Genomic DNA, 24,111 nt, shown 5'->3' on the forward strand with positions numbered 1-24,111 from the left:
AAGATTGGCCAGTGCACCGGGGTATATACTGTGATGGCTGCTTCATCTCAGTAAGTCAGATGTACCGATTAGCAGATTTATACTGACACATGTTGTAGCCTATAATCGGAGCACTTTGGCATTGTGAGAATTGCGTCGATTTTAAGTTCTGTTTCAAGTGCTATTGGACAGCGAAGATCACGCATGATCCTAATCACAGTTTCAGGGTAATTCCGGAAGGAAAACTCCCTGGGCGCGAGCCTGAGTACGAGGAGGATGGTGATGATGAGTGAACGAAATGTTTCGCATACCTACGTGTAGAGTACCTGAGAACATTGGGGCAGTCAGGTCAGTCTCCATGCGACGTTAAGGTGATGTGGTGTACACCCTTGAATGCTGCGTTATCAGCCGCTAGACACATCGGTAAAAACCGTAGTCTAATAGTCTGTAAATCTTGTGTGAGAGGTCCCTAAACAGATTTGTACCTGACGTAACATAATTCAATCTAGAAATCATTACTTCGGACTGGTTATGATATACATTCGCACGTCCATTTATGTGCAAAGTTGCTGTTTGTATCCAGGCTGAATGTAATATACGGAGCATGGCCCTGATTTTTAGTCGAGACTCTTTTGGAAGGGCTGCAGAAACGCGCCCCGACGCGCCTACCTGAAATTGGCACTAACCTGGGGGACCTGCAGAAAGCTATCACGGTGCTATACTCAATTGGGCGATGCCTTTAATCATCCCCTGACGCTGGAGACTCGACTCTTCACCATACGAAATCACCGTACACGAATCGCTGTCCCAATCGTTTGATTCTCGCCCAGTCCCGCCCTTGTTTCCCAAACAAAGCAATGACTTTATCATCAACGCACCATCACCAAGACACGTGCGTTTGGTGAATCTAATCCTCTCTCTTCTTCTCTCAGATATCCTCACGACATCGGCACCATGGATCAAGCAGACATCCCCGCGCTGCTCTCTCGCTTGGCGAGCCCCGAAGATGCGGCCCGTAAGATGGCCGTCTTCAAGCTCCAGTCGTCCATCAACGATCCCGCCTTCGCCGACGTCTTCATCTCCTCTGGCGGTCTCGTCATCCTACGGCGCCTCATCATGGGCTCCGGCGGCAACACTCTTGCCTACTCGCTCCAGAGCCTGACGAGGCTGCTCGAGGTCGACATGGGCTGGGACATTTTCGAAGGACCGACCGCGAGCGAGTTGGTGGAGCGCATTGTGGAATTGATTGTGACGAATCCCCTGGTTAACATCCTTAGGGGTGCAATGTCGATTCTCGTTGCCCTTGTCGGACATTCTCAGTCGAGCAGTCCCGAATCACCGACTCAAGACCACGGAGCCTTTGGGTTTCGGGCGCTGAAGCCAGCCGTGGCCGTGTACCCGCAATTTTTCGACGTTGTCGTGCAGCAGCTCAATAGTGCCGACCATGCCCTTTGTGCGAACGCTCTTATGCTGGTCAACGCCCTAATTCGAGATGCCTTGTCGACTAAGAGCGTCATGGCAAGCGGGAATGGAAAGGGTGCTGGCGAAGAGTGGCCCAAGCTCATGAAGCGGTTGCAAGACCTAGGCTTGATCAAAGCGGTTTACAAGCTGATGCAAGGTTCCGGTCTTCAAGATCTCGCACACCCTGCACTAGAGTTTCAGAACTTGAACAAAGTCGTGCTCAGAAAGTGGAGGGACGTCAGGGTGGATCTAGAACGACCAGAGCACAGGCGGTCGCTCAAAAGTCTTCATCTGTCGAGTGCACCAGACCGGTCTACAACAAATGGCCATGTCAGAGAGGGATCAGGAGACACGACGGCGACTAGGAAGGATGGGAGGAAGCACAACCCAGAGAAATGGAGGAGATTGGGTTTCGAGACGGAGAGCCCTGCCCAAGACTTTGACGTGACTGGATATCTCGGCATGATGGATTTGACCGACTACGTACGCAAGAATGAGGACCGATTTCAAAAGCTGCTGTTGGAACAGGCCACAAAGCCATTGCATGAGCGCTGTCCAATTGCCCGTGCGAGCTTAGCCGTGACGATGATGCTCTATGAGCATTTTGACGTGGATAAGGCGGATATGGAGGACATGAAGGGGTACCAGGGAGTCGATACTAAGGACTATGACAGGGTGTTTCGACCACTACTGTTGCAGTGGCCCCGACTACATATTGCTGGGCTACACGCCTTCTTTCGTGTCTGGAAAGCTACTGGTGCCGTACTGGAAGACTTTGAAAAAGTGGCAGAGCTGGTGCGTATCTTGATAGAGCGGGTTGCTGGCCAATCTCCCCGGACAAGCGATGTTATGGAAGTGGAGGACGAGTTACAAGAATACGACATAACTAGACTGCGGGAGCTCCAGATGGAGCTGCTTGAGATGTCATTTGAAGAAACGTGGGGCAAGCATCTCTACCAAGTGCGAGATGTCTTAAAGCAGGAGGCCCTGCAGTTTGTCAAGGAGCAGAGGGTTCGGTGCCTGCTCCAGGGTGCTTGGTTTCATCGGCCTGCTTCACAGAGGGATGAGACAGGAGAGAAGAAGCCGTGGAGGTTCGCCAAGCTGTCGCACAACCGCCGATATTTGCACTACACCGATTTTGAGAAGCAGATGGCGCAAGATCCTGGCCTGAATAGCCTGCAGGAGAAGATTGATCTCACCACTATAAGCTCTGTCGTGTCCAATGTCTCTGCGTCTACCGACGACTCCAAGACGACGGCTAGCGGGGCGACCATCCAAAACATCACCAGCGGTGGAGAGAAGTCGACAACCAAGATTACCATCTACAGCTTCGTAAACCCCGCCGATGCTGTGACTGGCAATGCGGACGCAAAGGAACAGCCAATCTTGGCTCTCTGGCCCACCAGCCATAGCGTGGCCTCGGAGTGGCTCGATGGCATGTTGATGATACTGAATCAGGCTCCGATTACAGCCGAGACGAGCAAACTGGTCAATCTGGTGGGCGGATATGGACTGAAGATTCGGCTCCTCAACGTGAGGATGGATGAAGCCCCTGTTGGAGGTGGGATCGTGCCAAGCCGAGAGGGGCTCGATGAGGACTACTTCTATGAGGTCTAATCTGTTCGGCTCTCTTTTTTTACGATGTTCTTTTCTTCTTTGTTCATCTCAGTCGCTTTTTGTTTCTTTTTGTCTGCGATATACCCCATCTTTGAACGGCAGGTCTGGCATAGTGAGAGCATCAACTGGTTGTACGTTGGGTCTACGCCTTTTTTTTCCTACTTTGTGTATCTATGAATAATATGCGCAGTGTATAATACTAGCCGAAACACTTGATCTTCATATTGGCCTCGAGAAAGCAAGAGTGTTTTTAAGGGATCTTAATATACGATACAGACTGCGGCAGTGCGTCTCTAGGCAGATCCTCATGGTGGCCGTCACGGTACGGTCCCAACCATGCATCTGGTTCCTGTATCCTGATATTTAGAAAGGGGGTCTGTGTGTCGGTTTGGGTGTGGAGGTTAGAGTTGGAGCGACAGGGAGTGTATTCTTGCTTGCTTTCGGCGACTTGATGAGGATGGCTACTTGCTCAGGCTCGTACTGGGTACTTGGAGGGCTAGTCGATGATCCTCCTCTGAGGTGTGATTGAAGCTGTTCAGAAGTCTCTACTACATATAGGTACAAATCTACGAGAGCGTATGGCAGAAGGGAGGAAGACGTCACAGTCATCTGCTAGGCCGAATCGTTCCTTCCTCTGGCCATGAGAGGGAAGATGCGTGTATGGACGAAAAGGTCCGTGCAGAGAATACACCAGTTTCATAGGCAAGCTCCCTGACAACGTATCCAATGTGACCAGGTGCGTCAGTATGCTGTAAAAGCATTGCTACTGCAATCTAAGAGTGCAGCAGACAAATGAGGATTGCATGCTCTTCATTAGGTACTCATGCTTTAATGGATGCCCAAGCTGGGTTCATGCTCCCACCATTGCATTCATGGCATGTGGGCACGTTCGCATCAGACAGACATGCGTGATGGGGCGTTGCGTCTCAACCTCGATGTTCGGATACTCGGGGATAGAAGAATCATCTAGAAAGAAAATTCATCAAGATCTACTAGCTTAGCATACGAGGTAGCCGGTGTTCACCGCATTGTCGCAGAAGTCGGATCAAGAACTAGAGGCGCTAGAAATATCTTAGTGGTACCCGAGATCTTGCTACTAGAGCACTACAGGTAGGTAGGCCCCTGGATATGTTACCATTACAACACCATCTTACAGGTTCAAGTGCTAAACAATATAAGACATGGCCTGCTTTTAGTCTCTTCTGCGAGACAGCTGGTCTGCAACCCCATTCGCTGACCGGGAGCCAGAGAGCGGTGACCTGTTGCTGCACCGGGGTGGATAAGAGTGTAGCAGTGCAGTACATGTAACATTTGCTGGTAAGAGTCCGGTCTGTAGCCTGTAGCTGCCCGATTGCCCACGGATCCATTCTGTCACGTCGCTTGTCCCCTCCTCTTTTCCTTCTCTTCTTTTTCTCTCTCTTCCCCTTCCTTTCTCTTCTTTCTTTTTTTTCTTCCCCATTCCTCTTCTTCGTCTTTCCTTTCTCAGCCTGAGGAGGAAAATAGAAGACGACGAATCCATCAGGTGGCGGTCTGCGCTTCCTGAGGAGGGGTCGCGGGGACACTCTAGGTACGTACATGCGACTTTGTGCCGTAATGACTGAATCTCGCGTCTTGTCTTGCTGGTCGGTGACTCGAGAAAAAAAACAAAAAGAAGCCTGAAACCCCTAAAAAAGAATTGGATTCAGGCGCATTGGAATCCCTCTGAACATCTTCTTCCTCTCTTCTGTCTTGACCTCAATGGCTCTTTCAGAGTGCGGCTCTAACTCACATGTGATTCCTAGAATAGCCCGGCTTTGCCCAAAACAGACATTTTGGGTGGCTGAGGCAGTACGTACCAGCACTCGTATCTCTGGCTTCCATTTGCCACGTATTCGCACCCCCTGGCATTCAGGAACCTCCGAACTCTAAAAAAAAAATTAGAGATCGACATTTTTTACTCCTTTTAAACCAAAAGGAAAAATACACCAGCCGCGTTCTCGACCAGCTTCAAGGGACCTGCGCCTTTCAGCTCTGGTATGTATTTACTGTTCTTATTTGGCACGGGGATCTAGGCTTCTGCAATTCAATTGATAGCGGCATCACCGCCTTGACGCAACCGTCTTTTGGATTGGGTACCCGGCCACGCAAGCCTTGCGACATTACCAAGTGCCGTTCGCTAACTGGGGTCCTCTTTTCTCTAGCCGCATATCCAAGCTCCTTGCATCATCAAATATCGGATTACCGTGGCATCAACAGTTGCTGTTGCCTGATCGCTCCTCGCACCCACGCGCAGATTATATATACAGACAATTTCGGTGTCTAGACAAGGACAAGAACAGCAAATATCCATCCAACATGTCTCGCATCCAGATTCCCCTCGATCTCATCACGTCCCGCCTCAACCTTGGAGAGCGCTTCCAGGGCCTCCGCGCGGGACCTCTGAGCGGCCGCTTCTCCAATCTGCGCCCAATCTCCGAGTTCTTCGACTTCAAGCGCCTGTCCAAGCCGGCCAACTTTGCTGAGGTGCAGTCCCGCGTCAACTACAACTTGGGCCACTTCTCGAGCAACTATGCCGTCCTCTTCCTCATGCTCAGCATCTACGCTCTGCTGACCAACTGGCTTCTGCTCTTCGACATCATCTTTGTGATTGGAGGCATGTTCTTGATCAGCAAGCTCGACGGCCGAGACCTCGAGATTGGAACCTTCAAGGCGACTACTTCCCAGCTTTGGACTGGATTGCTGGTTGTCAGCATTCCCATTGGTCTCATTGCCTCTCCATTCTCAACCTTGCTGTGGCTCATTGGAGCTAGCGGCGCAAGTATTCTGGTAAGTAGTAATACGAGAACCTTATTTAGCGACCTCGACATGCTAATTGGATCTAGGGTCACGCAAGTTTCATGGACAAGCCTATCGATGAGGCTTTTTCCGGGGAGGCGGTCTAAATGGTCGGCCGCGAGCTCCCAAATTTGCGCCCCAATGGGGAAGACCATCGCGGCGCGGGCGGAGGGAAACAAGTGGGGATGCTGCGCAATACGGAGGCAGGGTAGAAGAGTTGGTGTCGGACGATGATGATATGGAAGGAAATAGAGAAAATGGCATGGTACGCCGCAAGCACCGGCGGTATGACACGGAAGACGAAGAGGGTAGTTCATCTGGTGATAGCTACGACGAGGACTACTCGGATGATGGCGAGCAAGACGAGGATGACAAGGAAGAGGCTTTGGTGCAAAAGGCGCTCTATCGGATCGAAAAGGCCCAAGCCAAGGGCCGGACTGACGTACGACTGAGCAAGGAAGAGGTTGCGGCCCTCGAGCGGAGGCAGCGGCGCATGGAGGAGGAGGAGCGAAGAAACCGCAGGCGGCGTCAGGAGCGTGTGGCTATACCGCTTGCTCAGTTCGAGTCAATGGCTCGACTGTCAGTTTCACGCCAAGCTTCCGGCTCCGGCTCCCTGTCAAGACAGCCTTCCGGGAGCGACGCACTTGAAGAAGACGAGGTCTCTCCTCAGATGGGCTACTTTCCCCCTCCCTCCAGCTCGCGTCCTCGGCCAAAGTCTGGCATTTCTACATCTCGACCATCCAGCATCCATGAGGACATATCAAAAGACCCCTTCCAGTATCAAACAGCTGGGCCTCGTGCTTCACATGCTCCCAAGCGCCATGGCTCTGGTCAATCTGACCTGAGTTCCATGTCACGCCGTGGCAGACCCGGGTCAACCTCTGGCTGGAGCCAGCAAGGATCGTCAAGGCGGCAAAGTTCCGAGGAGACCAGCGAAGAGCTAGCTCTGGCGGACGAGAGCCCGAGTCAAATTGTCAAGGGTAGAGAAGAGATAGTGGTCGAGGTGGAACCCGAGTCTCCTCCTGGGCGTGAAAAAGCCTCGTCTCGCACGCGTTCAACAACAAGAAAGAGGATTGAGCCGGCGCCAACCAGGAGGACCACATCGAGCAGGACAACTACGGGATCAGGGACTTCTACGGGAGTGCGAAGGAAGAGGAGAGAGGGCGAGGCGCGTTGATTCGGTCTGATTGTTTCCGCCTGCGAAAAGTTTGATTTAATAGGCTCGCATTATTATGATGAATATATACTTGTGTCAGGATACCCATTGCCATATGTGCGAATGTTGCCGGCACATGAAGATTACAAGCGATTCACCTATTTATCCATTGATTCATCCATTTTTCTTGTTACCACGATGGAACAATCAAATCCTGGCTCTACCTCGTACTAGAATAGCAGTACCCTTTTATGATCCATACCTATAAAGCACAGAGTAAACAATGAGCGGCCTCTAAAGCAGCTGAAACGGGAGACTTGCCGCCATACCCACCCTCGGCTTGATGACTAACATTGTACCGCGGCTGCGGGTGACATCGTATCCCTGCCATCAGCTCCAGCTCCAGCCTCGCAGCTTGTTATTTGTTATTGTTTCCATTTCCATATCCGTAATACCTAATAGTATTCTACATAGGAGCGTTTCTCGTTCGCGTCCATTTTTATTTTGCATCTACAGCGAAGCGATACTCTTCCAGCACTACGCGATACCCCCTTTTGTCTATACTCACACCACCAAACGTAGCGACAAGCACAGCGACACAATATTTACAATGAGCGCAAGAAGCGGAGCGAAACGACTCATCAAGGAGCTTGAGAGCTGGCGCAAGGAGCGCAAGGACGAAAAGGGCGTGGAGAGGCTGGGCCCAATCAATGAGGACGATTTATTCGAATGGGAGGCCGTCATCAACGGGCGGGAGATTGGGTCGGGCTACGATGGTGAGTCTTTGTGTTTTCTCTGATGCCTTTCTTCCTTGTTATTTCTTCATTTCTCCTATTTTTTTTTTTTGCTAACTCTTTTTGATTGGAATAGAGGGCCGATGGCTCATACACATCCAAATCCCCGCGCAGTATCCCTTGCAGCCGCCCAAGATGCGCTTCGTGACGACCATTGTGCACCCCAACATTGCGCTGCAGTCGGGCGAGATCTGCCTCGACCTGCTCAAGGACAAGTGGACGCCGACGTATAGCGTGCTGCAGTGCGTGCGCGCCGTGCGCATGCTGCTGAGCTATCCCGAGACGGACAGCCCGCTCAACGTCGATGTCGCAGCGCTGCTTAGAGGAGGCGATGTTTTGGGGACGCGAAAGCTGGTGCAATATTGGTGCTCGGAGCCGGAGGGGAGATATGATGGCCCGTAAGGGGGTGCGAGGAGACTTGGTTTTATTTTTGGATTCGGATATTTGATGATTTATATGTACGAACGTTGTAATTGTTAGAAGACATGGGTAGGTGGTGATATTGAATGGTTTGGATATCTAGGGATGGGCTGGACGAAATGTTACCAGCACGAAGGCTACAAAGGGACTTGGCTGTGGATCGAGCTTCATGGATAATGCAAAATGCTGAAAGAGAGAAAAAAAAACGTCTTTTGCGCATTGCATTCATTGATTGATTCTATTCCAACTCGCGTAAAAACATGGCTCTACTGTACTGCCGCCCACCCCCTTCCCGAGTAACATAAACTAAAAAGACAATATGATAAAGTAACGCATCGAGCATCCCCTGAGAAACAACGTTGATTACCTCCGCTCCCCTTTTTTTCAACAAAGTCAGCCGTTCCAGACCATCCACCATGACAAGAGACCAGGCAAGGGTGTGGCTGGAAAAAAAGACTGAAAAAGTGCCTCCTCCTCCTCCTCCTCCTCCTCTTCCCCCTTTTTTTGGGTTTGTCTGTTTCCCCTCCTCCCTGCTGATGCCTGCGATCCGACAGTAGTGACTGAAAAAGATATATAATAGAAAGGGGGAAGGGGGATTTTTTCTATATAAATTTCAACATGCCAGAGGTTGAGAGGTTAGATGCTTTCAACGAGAAAACGCCCGCGTCGCGCCGCGCCGTGCCTGACCCTGCCCTGACTTCCTACCCAAGACACCCCGAGCATCATTTTTGTTTTGAAAAAATCGATTCCAAAGAGTTGTGAAGAGAGAAGAATGTATCATGCAACGTGGGCATTTGATCCCTTACACCTCTCCTTACGAGCCCGCCTCCAATGCCATCGACGCTAAGCCCAACAGCCGTAACCGTAATGAAATAAAACGACAGGAGAGAACTGCCAAATGAGAAAAAAATTGAATGTAAATGCTAATTTACTCATTATAATGGTAGACCTAGAGACGTTAATGTTAGATAAGACGTACTTGAAACTTGGAATAAAGAGGTTGGTGGCTTACTTTGTAGTTGGGAAGCCCATACGGCTGCCATCCTAATCGCTTGGCCATCTTGGCGAAACCCTCGCTCTCAATCAGGTGGTAGAAAGAAAAGGCAGGGAACATGGCTCCGTCACGGTGCACGTCAGCCTTGACCAGCAATGCGGTGCCGCCAACTCCGTCGAGGGGCACCACCAGGTCCTGCTTGCCACCGGGAGTGCTCATGTACGCAAGAAGAGTTCTGTAGGTTGCGAGCTCAGCGTAGCCCTCGAGCAGGATGTCATCCGGCCCCATCTGCTCCGCCATCTTCAGCGCATTCTCGCTGTCCTGCCAGCTGTTGAAGTCGTACGGCCGCTCATCCATTTTCTTGGTCTCGGGGTTGTAGTATTTCTGGAAGCAGTTGGCAACGATGATGGGCTTGTCGAAGGCCGCAAGATCTTGGATCAGCGTGGGCTCAGTCTCGACGATGTCGGCGTCGAGCCACAGCACCCATGAGGTGGACGGGCCCAATGTTGTGAAGAGTAGCGAGTTGCGTGCCTTGGCCATGACCTCACGGCGGGCCTTTTGGTTGCCCAGCTTGTGGCGCTCGCTTTCGTCCTGGGACGCCACGGCAGGGTCAAAGTCTTGGCGCAGGATGATGATGCTTTTGAAGCGGTCCTTCTCTGGGCCATGCTGCGTCTTTTGGATCTGCTGCTGCAGAAGAGATGTCGCCTGGTTTCCCTCTTTGGTCTTGGGCAGGATAAAGCCCAGAGTAATCAGCTCATGGGGGTAGCTGAGGTGCAAGAGATTGTCCCAGTATTGCTGGTAGAACCTGGCCATAGGCGTCAGGATCAGGATGTGCTCCTGGTTCCTAACGGGATCGGACGTGACGGTGACCTTGTTGAGATTGTATCGCGTAACCGGCGGAGGGCCTTGGACAGCACCTGACCGCGGGCTCTGGTACGGCGAGGTAGGGGGCGATAGGTGATGCTGGGCCGAGACGATGGTAGACAGGCGGCCGGTGGTGGCGGGGCTCGAGGGCGAGACAAGGAAGATGATGATGAAAATGCAAAGCACCGCTCCCAGGATCAACGTCGAGGAATTGGCCTTCTTGAGGCGGACTGACCCCATGGGACGAGCCATGGAGCCTGATTTTGGCGGGCGGTGGTGATGGTGTAGAGGCTTGGTTTCGTTTCGTTATCGCGATCAATTCGACCGGAGGGCAGCGCGGCGCTTGTATAGGAAGGATAGATGATAAGAAGAAGAAAAAGACACTGATGCGTCCAGCAGAAACGAGCGTCAGGGCATGGACGTTGAAGATTGGTCGTCTGTGCAGGAGTTGCGAAAGAAGGCAGAGCAAACTGCTCGTGCTCTGGTACTGTACGCCCTCGCTAGTACCAAGTGGTACTTGGGGAAAAGGACAGAGTCAAAAATACGAGCAATTGCCTCTAAATCAGGGGTCTCCGATTATGTCAGGCTAGGCCTATCGTAGGTATAAAATTTCTCGATGGATCAATTGATAACACCAGCGCATGCTACGGGCAGTTCTGACAATTTACATGTACTCAAGGTGGTACTGCCAAAAGTCAATGCAACTCTCTGCTCTGGATCAATCTGAAAATTATCTCCAAGAATGGAGTGAATCGCTTCAATGTCGTAAATGGTCAATGCGGTGTGTGCCTGACAAAAGTAGATGGGAGCCAAAAAAAGATCCATATCCATCCAGTCCCCCAACGCCTGTAGTAATACCTGTAGCGATAGACTAAGAGTGCACTGGGCACTCCGAAACCCCCTGCTCTACGCATGTGCCTGAGTGGTACCGCTCCCGGCTTCCATCGCTAGTGGTCGTCGGTGCATTTCTAGCAGGTACAATTCCGCCTTCAGTTGTCACGACTCAAAACATTTCTTTTCTCCCAAGCATCCTCTACTGTTGAGTCCTTAGGCCAGAGCCGCGCGAGTATACATCTATCTGCAGCATCTCTTACCTCCATCTTCGCAATGGCTTCTGATAAGATGGACCGCGGCCTCGACGAAATCATTGCAGACAAGGTTGGTGCACGCATCCCATTTCTATACCGCCAGCCTCGTCTTCCCCCGAAGTCGCAAGACCATGGCTAACTCGTTCATCAGCGCAGCAATGGATCTCGAACCCGACGCGGTGGCGACCGCCGTCGTGACCGTCAAGACTATCCCCGTGACGGGGTGAAAAAGGTACGTGTTGTCGTCCCCTTTGCAGGCTTCCAGCTGGTACGCGAGGCTGACTCGCCACTCAGTCAAAGGTTGAAACTGAGCCCTTCCTCTCCTTCCTCTGAATCGTCTGGCACTCGACTTCGTCAATTGCTCTGCGCACTCCTTCGGTCAATCGATTTTCGGAGTTTTTTGCCGATCCGTGACTGGATCTTACGCTGTGATTTCCTCGCTAACCAGCTCTTTGGTCGACCGCGCAGTCTCTCCGCAACGAGCCTCGAAACTTGGATAGGTTGGTCCTGTGAAACCATATATTACAAACAACCGAATACATACTGATGCTATTGGTGCAGCGAATGGGTACATGATCGATACGAAGAGAACAGTATAGTCAAATCCTGCCTCTATTAAACCAATTCCTCTCCATTGAACCCAACTCATAATTTCCAGCGTATCGCAACAGAGGCCCTGCACCGCGTCGCAGGCGCGAGTCTCCCAGCGGGTAAGCCTACTCATAAAGCAGAGAATTCATGCTTCAAAGCCTCCCCTTTTTGCTAACTCTCTTTAATAGGGGAGATGCCCGCGGCGCACGACTCCGAGTCGAAAATATCCACTACGATCTCACCGAGGAGGATCTCGATGTATGTCACTTTGGGGATGAAAGACACCCTGAAGCCGCAGCTGACATGACGACAGGAACTTTTCCGAAGAATTGGCCCCATCACAAAGCTGCAACTGCGTTATGATCGGTCTGGACGGTCCGAAGGCGTAGCTTTCGTAACGTATGAAAGCAAAGACGATGCCGCAGAGGCTGTGAGACAATTCGATGGTGCCAATGCGAACGGTACATCTCTCTAAACGAACTCTCTGTCTAATTTTTTGTTACTGACAAGATTGTATAGGCCAGCCAATTCGTTTGTCCATCATGTCAAGTGGGCCTTCTCGAAACCCGTTTGATACGGCTGTGATGCCAGGCAAGCCTTTGTCCGAACGCATTTCTGCTCCTGGTGGCAGATCTCGATCACTCTCCCCTCGCCGATACGATGAAGAAGATGCCGCTCGCAGGGGCATTGATCGATATGTTCCAGGCGGAAGTCGCTCCAGAAGCCCCATGCCGCCTCGCCGTGGAGGTGGAGGTGGAGGGCGCCGCCCTGGTGCCCGACGAGAGGGTGGTGGAAGGGATCAGGATGCTGCTCGTGGCGGCCGGGGAGGCCGAGGAAACGGAGGAAACGGAGGAAGTGACCGTGCTGCACGAACAAACACACCGCGACTCAAGAAGACCCAGGAGGAACTGGACGCCGAGATGGAGGACTACTTCAACGCCAACGGCGGTGCCCCGGAGCCTGCTGCGGAAGCTGCTGCTGCACCCAGCGGAGAGGCTGCTGCACCCGCTAACGCTGATGACATTGACATGATTGAGTAACCTGGATCATTCTGTTTTGGTAAAGGGGAATGTGTTTTATGAGGGTATTGGAGTATTGGACTCGTTTTACAGAAAATGCCATCTGAAGCATGGGAGGACGGTGCATATATATAATTAAGCAGGGTGTGTTGTCATTACGAATGTTTTGCTTTTCGGGTCAAGTTATGACATGTTGCTTCACCATTGCCTGTGACTTCCCAAGTTCGTAGACCCAGGCCGCATTTAAGCGTACCAAAGAGATGGGCGTATTTCTGAGAGATATGGGTTAGCGATGCCTCGCACTCGACAATGACGACAACTATTATCTTGATATGCAGGGACCATAGCAAGGATACCCTTCAACTTAGTTGTTTGGAGTCTCACTAGGTATTCAGAGCCATTAGCCGGGCAGATCCACCCTTGACAAGCGCCATATCAACCCAGATGATATCGCAGCCCGGATATAACTTGGTGTACACTATTTCGTCAGCTAAGATCTTTAATACGCCATTGCTGCAACTCATAAAGTGCAATTTAGTAGGCACATCGCTCTTATCTACCCCTCCTCTCTCAATAAAAAAAACCTACTGGATAGATATCACCTATCAAAATGGCGAGTAACAGTGTGCCAACAAAAGTCGGCATTTTGTCGTTGGGTGATATGGGCGCTGGCATCGCCAGGCTCTTAATTGCGCATGGCTTCCCCGTCGCTACGAACGGTCAAGGACGAAGGTGAGTGGGAATATTGAGGAACCTAAACCAAATCTACATAGAACTTGTAAACTAAAAGCTCGTCTTTAGCGAAGACACAATTGAGAGAGCCCGCAATGCCGGTGTTGAGCTTCTCTCGTCCGATTTGGAGCTTGTCCAGCAGTGCGATGTCATCTTCTCAGTCGTCCCACCTCGCGATGCTGAGGCCACGGCTCAGCGAATTGTTGATGCCTCGTCAGGTGGTTCGAGGAAAGAGACGCTTTACTATGTCGATCTGAATGCCGTTGCACCATCGACGTGTAAGAGCATCGTGGCGCTCTTTGAAAAAGCGAGGGTGCCTGTCAAGGTCATTGACGCCTGCATCCTGGGCGGACCCCCAAGTCTTAAGAAGTCTAGTCAAGAGGGCGAAGAAGCTGTGTGGGATCAGCCTAGCATTCCCATTTCAGGACCTCATTCGTTGACGTCGTTGCCGGACGGGGAGAAGCTCGCGTCTGTGCTGCAGCTGCGATCCATTTCGGAGGAGATTGGTGCGGCGAGCGGTCTCAAGATGTGTTTTGCGTCCATCACAAAAGGTTTCACGGCGTTGGTGACGCAGTCTTTTACGACAGCGCATCGGCTTGGTGTGGTGGATGAGTTAAAGTTGGAGCTCAACCAGATGGTGCCGGCGATGCTAACCAGAGCGGAAAGGGGTGTGCCGGGGATGCCGCCAAAGGCCTATCGATGGGTGAGGGAGATGGAGGAGATTTCCAAGACGTTCCATGAGGAAGGCGGCTGGGATAGGACGGTGTTTGAGGGCATTGCTGGGGTTTACAAGGCGGTTGCCGAAGATGGGGTTCTTGGGCAGGAGAAGATTGGGAAGAGGAAGAGAGGGACTAGCTTGGATGATGTTGCGACGGTGATGGCAGAGGGGCTGGAGATGAAGAAGAAGAAGACAGAGTAAACAGTTGCGATTATTTAGATAGTATATAGTTGATGGTGAGAGGTGATATGTACAGCTATTAGATAGAATGGCCTTGTTAGTGCTTCAGTCCTGCCAACACAATTGTTCCAACGTCCGCCAACTCATACGTCAAGTTTCCCCAAACACCCAACTCCCCTTCAAGCTCCCTCCCATATACTCGTGAGTGTGGGACGCTGAGTTTCGTTTCTTTACCACCGGGTAGGCCCCGGCCAGAGAGATAGACAGCCGAGTTCGAAAGAGCGCCAAAATGCTGTCCGATGAAGCCATCGATTGGCTCAGGCTCTTGGGGAACTGCAACATCTCCAGCAATGCCAAACGCAACGCCAGGGACAAAGGGTTCCGTATTGTCTGGAAGGGCCGGTGCTGACATGAAGAACTGGATCTGTGAGCCCTCAGGAGTGAAGCCACCACCGTTCATTGACTGTATAAAGTTCTGCATCTCTTCCTCTTCTGACAGGGAAAAATGCGTTCGTTGAGGATCAAGGGATAGTAATCCCTTCTTGGCTCCCCAGCCACCGCCGCCGCTCACTAATTCATATCATCAGCTCACATTTTGCCTTAAGAAACATGTTATCTTTACGAGCTTCACACTTACATATCTTGTACAGACGGCCGCCATGACTATAAAGCAGTTTGAGATGTTTGGCGGTGGCTTTCACAGTATCTCTGATATCATCAACATCTGGCAGGGCCGATATTGGCTCGGGGGCTTCTTCAAGCCATTCTTCCAATGCGCCTGACGTCTCTGGGTTGGGAGTAACCATTGCCCAGACTCCAACAGGCCCAGATAAAACTCCAGATTGGGCATTCTGTTTATGAAGTGCATTTACAATGTCTTCCAGCTCAGTAGACGCGGGAATAGTGGTTCCGTCAACTTCAATGCCTCGAATGATATTACCGAAGCTTTCGGTCACTGTTCGGGGCTGCGTCAACGGCATCAGGGGTGTCCACGTGTCGAGGTGGGCTAAAGATTTGAGGTCATTATCCAGTAAGACTTTCACAAATTGTGAGTGCTTTTCTGTTTGGCTAGCGAGTTGAGGAGTACTTTGGGTCAAATCAAACTCAGATAACAAAAGTGTAGACGCTCTATTGTTGTGGAATGTAGTTCTGGCCAGCGGCAGCGTTAATGAGGGATCTCCCAGGCTAAAAGTGAGAGCAGACACTGAATCTGCATCATCTTTGGATTTTGGAGGATTTTGCTGCCACAGGTGCGGCAACATATCGTCCAAATGGCCTCGTAGGACTGACACTCCCTGGAGAGTCCTCAGTGAACCTATCGGGGCTGCCAGATGGTCGACCACAGCGCTTAGGACATGGAATCTCCCCACGTCCGCAGAACCAGCCATCAGTCTGGCGAAATCTCCCATGAGATTTGCATCTTCTAGGTCTTTGGCAAAGCTGGGCGTTGCGAGGAGCACTGCCGCGTTGTGGCCATTGGCATTTTCCAAGACTTTTTTGCTTCTCAGTTTCTCAAAGAGCTCTCCATAGTTGATCTAAGAAGCATTAACGAATTGAGATCCACAAGATTTAAAAGCATCTCTTACCTTCTCATCTGCTTTCAAGGCATACGTAAATCTGGTTTGACTGTTACCAGAAGAGCTTGAATAGGTCTTTCGCAAAGCTGATGAGCCTCTCCGTGAAAGCAAGCCTCTCGCAGCTTGCTGGGATAGCCGGATGATCATTTTATACAAGAGGCCAGGCTAAACATGCGCCAAGAGTATGGCGGCTAAACTTCTTTAAAGACAGATTGTCAAGTAATTCTCTATAATGAATGCGTCATTACTGAATGAAAAAAAAAATTGAAGAAGTTTTCATGGAAAGATGATGATGCTGAAGAACGTCGGTTTACATGGAATTCCTTAGTCAAGTTGGTTTGCCCATGTAAGAGCGTCTGTGGCGCTCATTGTGGCTTGATCGCTAATTGGAACTCAAATTACGATCTGAACCCCGCGGCACCGCCACACCCCTCAACATCCCACCTGATAAGGGCAGTGACTCAAATTTCAGACCAAGAAACTTTGACTCTGGATCCCGATAGCGCAATCAGAGCCGGTCTTTTCCAAAGTGAACTTTTGACGCTTAGGATTGACGAGGAGGCCAATTCACTCTAGGGCTTCCCCGAAGAACATCCAGCACGACGTTCAGATTCGCGGCTCGAGCACTTCGAGTGCGGCCAGTTTATCCTGCAAGATCTTTTACCACCACACGTGCAATCATGGCGACCAACTCTGGACGAGGAAATCCTAGTACGTTATTGTTAGAACAAGGCTGTTGAAGATTGTCACTAATAGGGGCGATTCATAGTCGCGGCGACTAAGGGTATCCAGGAAACCAACACCTCGCCTCCCAAGGTCTCCGGCGAGGTCAAGCAAGAGATTGCCAACTCGACCCAATCCGCTGCTCCTGGAGAGCACGCTTCTGGTCAAGATGCTGGTGTTGTCCCTGCTCCCGAGGGGCCTGCGAAAGTAAAGTCTGAAAAGGAGTGTAAGGAATTCCAATTTCTCCACGTCCAATCTAAATCTCCCAGGAGCTGCCATCTAACTTATCCTTTCAGTGGAGAAGGAGCGCAAGAAGGCTGAAAAGGCCGCCAAACTCGAAGCGAAAAAGGCAAAGGCTGCTGCCGCCGCCGCCGCTCCTGTCAAGGAGAAAAAGGCAAAGAAGGAGAAGGTAGAGGAGGAGCCGCTACCCGAGTACGTCGAAGATACCCCCGTTGGAGAGAAGAAGCGCATTCGATCGTTCGACGACCCTCACTTCAAGGCATACAACCCCATTGCCGTCGAGTCTGCATGGTATACTTGGTGGGAGAAGGAGGGGTTTTTCAAGCCCGAGTTCACTGCAGACGGAAACGTCAAGGACGAAGGTAGCTTCGTCATTGTCCACCCGCCTCCCAATGTCACTGGTAACCTGCACATGGGACACGCCCTGGGCGACTCGCTTCAGGATCTCATGATCCGATGGAACAGGATGCAAGGCAAGACTACTCTGTGGCTTCCTGGTTGCGACCATGCCGGTATCTCTACTCAGAGTGTTGTTGAGAACATGCTCTGGAGACGGAAACAGCAGACCAGACATGACCTGGGCCGAGAGAAGTTCGTTGAGACCGTCTGGGAGTGGAAGGAGGATTACCACAAGCGTATCAACAAGGCTTTGACTAGCTTGGGTAGCTCTTTTGACTGGAGCCGGGAAGGTGTGTATCATCAATTCAAACGAGGGTTTGGAGTCCTGTTTCTTTATGGCTAACAATATGCAGCTTTCACCATGGATCCCAACTTGACAAAGGCCGTCGTCGAAACTTTTGTTCAGCTTCACGAGGAGGGCATCATTTACCGTGCCAACAGACTTGTCAACTGGTGCACAAAGCTTAACACAGCTCTTTCGAACCTCGAGGTCCAGAACAAGGAGCTCGCTGGAAGGACGCTCCTCGATGTCCCCGGTTACGATAAGAAGGTCGAATTCGGTGTCATTGTTCACTTCAAGTACCCTATCGAGGGTAGCGACGAGACTGTCGAGGTTGCCACTACCCGTATTGAAACCATGCTGGGTGATACTGGTATTGCTGTTCACCCCAAGGACGCGAGATACACGCATCTGATTGGCAAGAACGCCGTCCACCCATTCATCCCGGGTCGCAAGCTGCCCATCATCGCCGACGAGTATGTCGACATGGAATTCGGAACCGGAGCCGTCAAGCTGACTCCGGCCCACGACCCCAACGATTTCACACTTGGCCAGAAGCACAAGCTGGAATTCATCAACATTCTCACTGACGACGGATTGATGAACGAGAATGCTGGACCATACAAGGGCCAGAAGCGCTTCGATGTCAGATACTCCATCCAGGATGCTCTGAAGGAGAAGGGTCTGTATGTGGACAAGAAGGACAACCCCATGAAAGTTCCTCTGTGTGAAAAGTCCAAGGACATCATCGAGCCCATCATGAAGCCCCAGTGGTGGGTTAGAATGAAGGAGCTCGCTGCGCCCGCTCTTCAGGCCGTTCGAGATGGCAAGATTAAGATTCAGCCCGAGAGCGCTGAAAAGAGCTATTTCCGCTGGCTGGAGGACATCAATGACTGGTGTATCAGCCGACAGCTGTGGTGGGGTCACAGATGCCCTGCATACTTTGCCAAGATTGATGGTGGCTCTGAGGGCATCCCCGAAGACAAGCTCTGGTTTACCGGAAGAACCAGAGAGGAAGCAGAGAAGAAAGCCCAGGCGGCTTTCCCTGGCAAGACCTTCACTCTTGAGCAGGATGAGGATGTCCTTGATAGTGAGTTTATATACGGCATACATCTATTTACTACTTTGGCACTAACACTAGTATAGCATGGTTCTCATCTGGTCTGTGGCCGTTCAGCACTTTGGGCTGGCCTGAGAAGACACTTGACTTTGAGAAGCTGTTCCCTACAAGCGTTCTTGAAACTGGCTGGGATATTCTCTTCTTCTGGATTGCCAGAATGATCATGCTCAGCTTGAAGCTAACAGGACAGGTTCCCTTCAAGGAGGTCTACTGCCACAGTCTCGTCAGAGATTCAGAGGGCCGGAAAATGAGCAAGAGTCTGGGTAATGTCGTTGACCCGCTCGATGTCATTGCCGGTATCAAACTGGAAGATTTGCACGCGAAGCTTCTTCAGGGTAATCTGCACCCCAGCGAGGTCCAGAAGGCCACCAAGTACCAGAAGACTGCCTTCCCCGATGGCATTCCTGAGTGCGGAGCTGACGCACTCCGCTTCACCATGATCAATGCCACGACTGGCGGTGGTGACATCAACTTGGAAGTCAAGATGTAAGTGAATCTCAATGTTGATTCCTCCCGACTCCGCTGACATCGTCATTAGTATCCACGGCTACCGAAAATTCTGCAACAAGATTGTATGTCATGAAAAATCCAGCATCTTTTGATTTCTTTCTTTTGCGGCTAACATCAGCATTAGTTCCAAGCAACCAAGTACGTCTTGGGAAGTCTGCCCCAGGACTTTGTTCCTTCAAAAACTGGAGCCGTTCCTGGTAAGACTCTGGCCGAGAGATGGATTCTCCACAAGATGAACCAGGCCGCCAAGGAGATCAACATCGCCCTTGCCGATCGAGAGTTCTCGAAGTCCTCAATCATCGTTTACCGTTACTGGTACAACGAGCTCTGTGACGTGTACATTGAAAACTCAAAGGCCATTATCCGCGATGGCACCGAGGAGGAGCGCAACTCGGCTATCCAAACTTTGTACACTGCTCTGGAGGGAGCTCTCACCATGATCCACCCCTTCATGCCTTTCATCACCGAGGAGATGTGGCAGAGAATGCCCCGAAGACCCAGCGATGAGACAAAGTCCATCATGGTTGCCAAGTACCCTACCTACGATGCCATTCTTGACGACCCGGCGTCAGAGGCCGCTTATGAGCTTGTGCTCGACTGCACCAAGGCTTCCCGATCGCTCATGTCAGAGTATGCCATCAAGGAGGACGCTGAGAGTAAGTAGATTCCTATAACAAATCGGTCTGCTTCATTATCTAACATGACATCCAAAAATAGTCATCATCCAGGCGTACAACCCAGAGTCTCTCAAGACTTGCAAGAACGAAGTGTCTTCAATCAAGTCGCTCAGCGGCAAGAGCGTCAAGACCATGGAGGTCGTCGGCCCTGACGCTCCTCGACCTCTGGGCAGCGTTGCTTACCCCGTTTCCACCGCTGCCTCCGTCTTCCTGCACGTCAAGGGCCGAGTGGACATGGATGCCGAGATTACAAAGGCACAGAAGAAGCTCGAGAAGACCACCGGCAACATCCAGAAGCAGGAGAAGCTTCTCGCAGATCCTGGATACAAGGAGAAGGTGTCGGCAGCCGTCCAGGAGGGCGACCTCAAGAGATTGGCTGATGCCAAGCAGGAGAAGCACAGCTTGGAGGAGACAATCAAGCAGTTTGAGCAGCTCAAGTTGGAGTAGAGAGCATAGACTGTATGCGAAAAGAGTAGCCTGAGATCTAAAGGTTTACATTCTCATGTAGATGGAAAAGGAGTAAAATCTCTAGAGTACCCGACAGAGAAGTAAAACAAAAATAAAAAAAGTTGCTAAGAGAATCAAGATTTCTTCTAAAGTAGAAAAAGTAGTAAACAAGGATGGCCAGTATCTCTTTGGCATCTGATTTGAGTAATGAACCTAAACTCCGTCTTTTGGCATAAAACATTATATAAATTGGCCAATGTAATCAAGTTACCAGTTTCCTTTGCCGCCTCCTCCTTTGCCTCCTTCAGAAGCAGCAGCCTCATCCTTCTTGCTAGCTCCGCCGCGAACCGGCCTCGACTGCGCCGCCTCATGTCTCTTGAGCTCGTCTGGTACCTTTGAGATTGAGCTCTTGCTCAAGATCTGTTTAAGGTCATACAGGACATCCGCATCCTCGTTGCCCAGGAAAGTAATAGCCACACCACTCTTTCCAGCACGACCAGTACGACCGATACGATGCGTGTAGCTCTCGATATTGGTGGCCATATTGAAGTTGATGACGAGCGAGACGTCCGGCACATCGATACCACGACCAGCAAGATCGGTGGCGACGAGGACCTGCGTCTGGCCCGAGCGGACGGATGCGAGGGCAGCTTCTCGCTGCTCTTGCGTCTTCGATCCGTGCAGCGTGACAACGGACCATCCCATAGACTTGATGTCGCGGGCGACAGCATCGCAGTTGCGCTTGATGTTGACGAAGACGATGATGGGGGGCGCAAAGGCGTTCGAGGAGAGGATCTCCTGCAGCCGCTTCTTGCGACGGTCCTCGCCGGAAACAAACTCGACGCGCTGTTCGACGGTGTCGACGGCCTCGCCTGCATTACCGATGGTGACGATGGCGGGACGGCGGAGGTACTTTTTGGCAATCTTTTCAACCAGCGGAGGCATAGTGGCCGTGTACATCATAGTTTGACGATATCGGTCTTTGCCTCCTACGTAACGCTTCATGAGCTGGGCGTTTTCAGCGTCGTCTGTATCCGGCTTCTCATTGGACACCGGTAGAGCATCGAGGATCTTGTTGACCGAATCCTCGAAACCAAGGTCAATCATTCGATCAGCCTCGTCCATGATGATGTAGCAGCACTGCACCAAGACAAGAAGTCTTCGCTCTATGCAGTCGACGAGACGACCGGGCGTAGCGACGATAATCTCGGCACCGTTGCGCAGAGCAAAGGCCTGTTCTTCCAGCGAATGTCCACCAACGATGCTGACACACCGGAAGCCCAGCGGCTCAGCAAACTTCCTCGCCTCCGTCTCAATCTGCTGCACCAGTTCACGAGTTGGCGCGATGATGAGCGCGTACGGGCCATCGTTCTTGTTGGCCTCTGTGAGGGGCGGCAGGTCGGAGATGTACACCAACAGGGGCAGTAAGAAAGCAGCAGTTTTACCGGAACCCGTGACGGCAACACCGATAAGATCACGGGCCTGCAAGGCAATCGGGATGGCCGCTCGCTGAATAGCAGAGGGCTCTTTGTAGCCAACATTGTCAACAATGTCAAGCAGCCGTCGCGGCAGCCCGGATTCCTCCCAGTTGCGCATTGGATTGGGAATCGCGCCTCCCTTGGTCGAAATGCCAAAGTCTTCCTTGAAGATGCGCCAATCTCGCTCGCGCATCTCGTTGAGGTCCTTGTCCGACCAGTGCCGTCCCAGGCCGGTCCTCTCAGCCCTCTCCTTTGCTCTTTCACGCGCCCTGTAAAAGTCTTCCATGATTCCTATTGCTCTCTCCTTGCCATGTTCTAGGTCGCGCTGCTCAATCATCTTTGCTCTCTTCCGCGCCCGCTGCTCGGCTTCTTTGTCGAACTCGCCACCAACGCCAGCCAGGGAGCCGCCTCTGTTGACGCTCTGGCTCATGTATAGCGGATCGTTGTCTCTCGATGTGTCCTCGTCTGCATCCCACTCAAAGTTAAACTTCTTTTCTGTCGTTCGCATTCGCTTCTTCTTGGCCGAAAAGCTTGACTGCTGGTTGACTTCTGGGCCAAGGTACCGCGAGCGCAGCAGTGAGTCCTCAATCTCCGCCGCCGATCGCTTGACGCCTTCAGTCTTTGAGTTTTTCTTTCCATCTCTTCCATCTCTTCCATCTCGCCCGTCTCGTCCGTCTCGACCATCTCGACCATCTCGACTATCTCGGCCTCTACCGCTGCCGCTCCCTCCAGCCGGTTGATTCATCGCCCTTGGACCTGTGGGTGGCGCGATGCCGTTGGGGGCACCGTTGAGGGGGCCATTAGAGGCTGGTAGGCCATTTGCGCGGGTTTCCCATCTTCTCTCTTCCTCCCGTCGCCGTTGTGATTCATCCGCCGCTTTGCGCTTCTTCTCTTCTTCCTCCTGCTTCGCCTTCTCAGCTGCTAGCCGTTCGCGTTCTGCCTTGGGGATAAATCTGGGTTTAGCGGCAGCAGCATCAGCTGCCTTCTTTTTCCGAAGGATCTCTTCTATGTCGAGGGGCATTTCGGGTTTTTGGTATATGTTGTATTCAGTAGACAAGGAAAAGGGAAATCAAGGGTCCGCATGCATTAGTTTCTGACGTGAAATAAATCGAAAGTTGAACTTGGGCAACCAGGAAGCAGACAAGGCTATGAATTATGGAGAGCTTCAGGCCCACTCTAAGATTTGTGTCCAATTAAAGCAATTTATATTAGTGGATCCTGGTTAGTGGATGTTCAGCCTTGGGAATCTCGAATTCGAATTCAAATTAGGAACCTCTAGAAAAGAGCCTCCCCGCGATCAGGTCATACCCGGCAGAACAGCCCTGCCATTCCGCCCTCGTCCCTCCGGAACCAGGCCAATGCCAGTGTCTGGCACTTCATAGCGCCCATGGCATCTCCCACCAGCTTCGTCCAGCTCGCAAAGAGCCTCCCAGAGCCGCTGCAGCGCTTCTTTGCGCGCTGGCCGCCCGCGGCGCTCGTCGCACCCGGCACTCCTCCGACGCCGTTCCAGGAGCAACGACCAAATCCCTTTCGATTCTACAAACACCCCGTGACTGGGCGGTGGCAGGATCCCGTCTACTCACAGCGAAGACAGGCGCAGCTGGTCAAGCTTGCGCGGGACCACGGCGTTGAAGAGCTGCTGCCCGAGACGACCAAGGGCACAGAATACCAGCTGGCTCATCGTGTTGAGCATGGTCTGAGAGTCAAGGGTACGGGTGTGGGACAGAAGGTCAAGGGTCACATCCACGAACGACACATGATTGCAAAGTATGTCAATCACTTTCTTGTCCATCTTCTTCGTGTTGTTGGACCACTCAAGACTAACACTGTCATTCAGGATGGAACAGAGGAGGAAAGCCATGCTCGAGATGCCAAGACTCATCCGGGCCTGGAAAAGTGTAAGAATCTCTCTATTTTCCTCACTAGTTTTCCACAAACCACGAAGCATAGCTGACTTGAAAACGCACAACAGATCGGGAAGAGAAATTGGACCAAGTTCCCGAAATAAACGAAATGATGCAGGAGAGAAATCACTTTATCCCGGCGAGTATGTACATGCGCCGTGTATTTCTATGTACAACAATGAGAAACGAATATACAGATTCACTTCAGACTCTCTCTGCTTTCTTTTCCACCGTGCTTGATTCAGCTTTCCATCATGTCCTGCTTCTGGTAGCAAAGGCTCATTGGCATCACGTGATTTTGACATGTCTAAATTTGCCGCCTCCAGTAT

The 24,111-nt window shown here is 51.5% G+C and overlaps 11 protein-coding genes across 11 annotated transcripts; 8 read left to right on the forward strand and 3 right to left on the reverse strand.

The window, feature by feature from the left end:
- The first annotated feature begins 736 nt into the window (after positions 1-736).
- On the forward strand, positions 737-3,239 carry V8C40DRAFT_195183 (ELMO/CED-12 family-domain-containing protein). Its single transcript, XM_083211902.1, has one exon. It carries the CDS (start codon positions 934-936, stop codon positions 3,055-3,057), a length of 2,124 nt encoding a protein of 707 aa, XP_083075093.1. The 5' UTR covers positions 737-933; the 3' UTR covers positions 3,058-3,239.
- A 2,152-nt stretch (positions 3,240-5,391) lies between these two features.
- Positions 5,392-6,001, forward strand: V8C40DRAFT_286494 (PRA1 family protein-domain-containing protein; the record flags this gene model as incomplete). The annotated part of the gene is made up of 2 exons (XM_083222535.1): positions 5,392-5,862; positions 5,919-6,001. The coding sequence occupies 2 exons, from the start codon at positions 5,392-5,394 to the stop codon at positions 5,976-5,978; spliced, it is 531 nt and encodes a 176-aa protein (XP_083075094.1). The 3' UTR covers positions 5,979-6,001.
- A 108-nt stretch (positions 6,002-6,109) lies between these two features.
- V8C40DRAFT_264567 (uncharacterized protein) lies at positions 6,110-7,048 on the forward strand (the record flags this gene model as incomplete). The annotated part of the gene is made up of 1 exon (XM_083219547.1): positions 6,110-7,048. One exon carries the CDS (start codon positions 6,110-6,112, stop codon positions 7,046-7,048), a length of 939 nt encoding a protein of 312 aa, XP_083075095.1.
- A 370-nt stretch (positions 7,049-7,418) lies between these two features.
- V8C40DRAFT_241624 (ubiquitin-conjugating enzyme/RWD-like protein) lies at positions 7,419-8,573 on the forward strand. Its single transcript, XM_083215055.1, has 2 exons — positions 7,419-7,803; positions 7,898-8,573. The coding sequence occupies exons 1-2, from the start codon at positions 7,638-7,640 to the stop codon at positions 8,221-8,223; spliced, it is 492 nt and encodes a 163-aa protein (XP_083075096.1). The 5' UTR covers positions 7,419-7,637; the 3' UTR covers positions 8,224-8,573.
- Positions 8,574-8,819: 246 nt separating this feature from the next.
- On the reverse strand, positions 8,820-10,624 carry V8C40DRAFT_195250 (mannosyltransferase complex subunit MNN9). Its single transcript, XM_083211903.1, has 2 exons — positions 9,254-10,624; positions 8,820-9,190 (listed from the first exon to the last, which is right to left on the reverse strand). Exons 1-2 carry the CDS (start codon positions 10,349-10,351, stop codon positions 9,170-9,172), a joined length of 1,119 nt encoding a protein of 372 aa, XP_083075097.1. The 5' UTR covers positions 10,352-10,624; the 3' UTR covers positions 8,820-9,169.
- Positions 10,625-11,073: 449 nt separating this feature from the next.
- Positions 11,074-12,986, forward strand: V8C40DRAFT_241627 (RNA-binding protein). The gene is made up of 9 exons (XM_083215056.1): positions 11,074-11,257; positions 11,339-11,419; positions 11,482-11,487; positions 11,656-11,687; positions 11,749-11,780; positions 11,846-11,897; positions 11,967-12,036; positions 12,092-12,239; positions 12,298-12,986. Exons 1-9 carry the CDS (start codon positions 11,207-11,209, stop codon positions 12,816-12,818), a joined length of 993 nt encoding a protein of 330 aa, XP_083075098.1. The 5' UTR covers positions 11,074-11,206; the 3' UTR covers positions 12,819-12,986.
- Positions 12,987-13,221: 235 nt separating this feature from the next.
- V8C40DRAFT_195335 (6-phosphogluconate dehydrogenase) lies at positions 13,222-14,587 on the forward strand. The gene is made up of 2 exons (XM_083211904.1): positions 13,222-13,529; positions 13,599-14,587. The coding sequence occupies exons 1-2, from the start codon at positions 13,408-13,410 to the stop codon at positions 14,446-14,448; spliced, it is 972 nt and encodes a 323-aa protein (XP_083075099.1). The 5' UTR covers positions 13,222-13,407; the 3' UTR covers positions 14,449-14,587.
- Positions 14,347-16,303, reverse strand: V8C40DRAFT_241631 (uncharacterized protein). The gene is made up of 3 exons (XM_083215057.1): positions 16,014-16,303; positions 15,065-15,962; positions 14,347-14,997 (listed from the first exon to the last, which is right to left on the reverse strand). The coding sequence occupies exons 1-3, from the start codon at positions 16,149-16,151 to the stop codon at positions 14,525-14,527; spliced, it is 1,509 nt and encodes a 502-aa protein (XP_083075100.1). The 5' UTR covers positions 16,152-16,303; the 3' UTR covers positions 14,347-14,524.
- A 153-nt stretch (positions 16,304-16,456) lies between these two features.
- V8C40DRAFT_241632 (valine--tRNA ligase) lies at positions 16,457-20,613 on the forward strand. The gene is made up of 8 exons (XM_083215058.1): positions 16,457-16,715; positions 16,774-16,953; positions 17,024-17,656; positions 17,720-18,736; positions 18,793-19,252; positions 19,305-19,338; positions 19,401-19,932; positions 19,994-20,613. Exons 1-8 carry the CDS (start codon positions 16,685-16,687, stop codon positions 20,398-20,400), a joined length of 3,294 nt encoding a protein of 1,097 aa, XP_083075101.1. The 5' UTR covers positions 16,457-16,684; the 3' UTR covers positions 20,401-20,613.
- Positions 20,457-22,983, reverse strand: V8C40DRAFT_241634 (mRNA splicing protein PRP28). Its single transcript, XM_083215059.1, has one exon. It carries the CDS (start codon positions 22,897-22,899, stop codon positions 20,668-20,670), a length of 2,232 nt encoding a protein of 743 aa, XP_083075102.1. The 5' UTR covers positions 22,900-22,983; the 3' UTR covers positions 20,457-20,667.
- Positions 22,984-23,157: 174 nt separating this feature from the next.
- On the forward strand, positions 23,158-23,989 carry V8C40DRAFT_241635 (uncharacterized protein). The gene is made up of 3 exons (XM_083215060.1): positions 23,158-23,645; positions 23,716-23,776; positions 23,851-23,989. The coding sequence occupies exons 1-3, from the start codon at positions 23,266-23,268 to the stop codon at positions 23,884-23,886; spliced, it is 477 nt and encodes a 158-aa protein (XP_083075103.1). The 5' UTR covers positions 23,158-23,265; the 3' UTR covers positions 23,887-23,989.
- Positions 23,990-24,111: the final 122 nt, after the last annotated feature.

The sequence above is a fragment of the Trichoderma camerunense genome (genome assembly GCF_050948025.1).
Source record: "Trichoderma camerunense strain CBS 138272 chromosome Unknown V8C40scaffold_6, whole genome shotgun sequence".
Taxonomy (NCBI): Eukaryota; Fungi; Ascomycota; class Sordariomycetes; order Hypocreales; family Hypocreaceae; genus Trichoderma; species Trichoderma camerunense.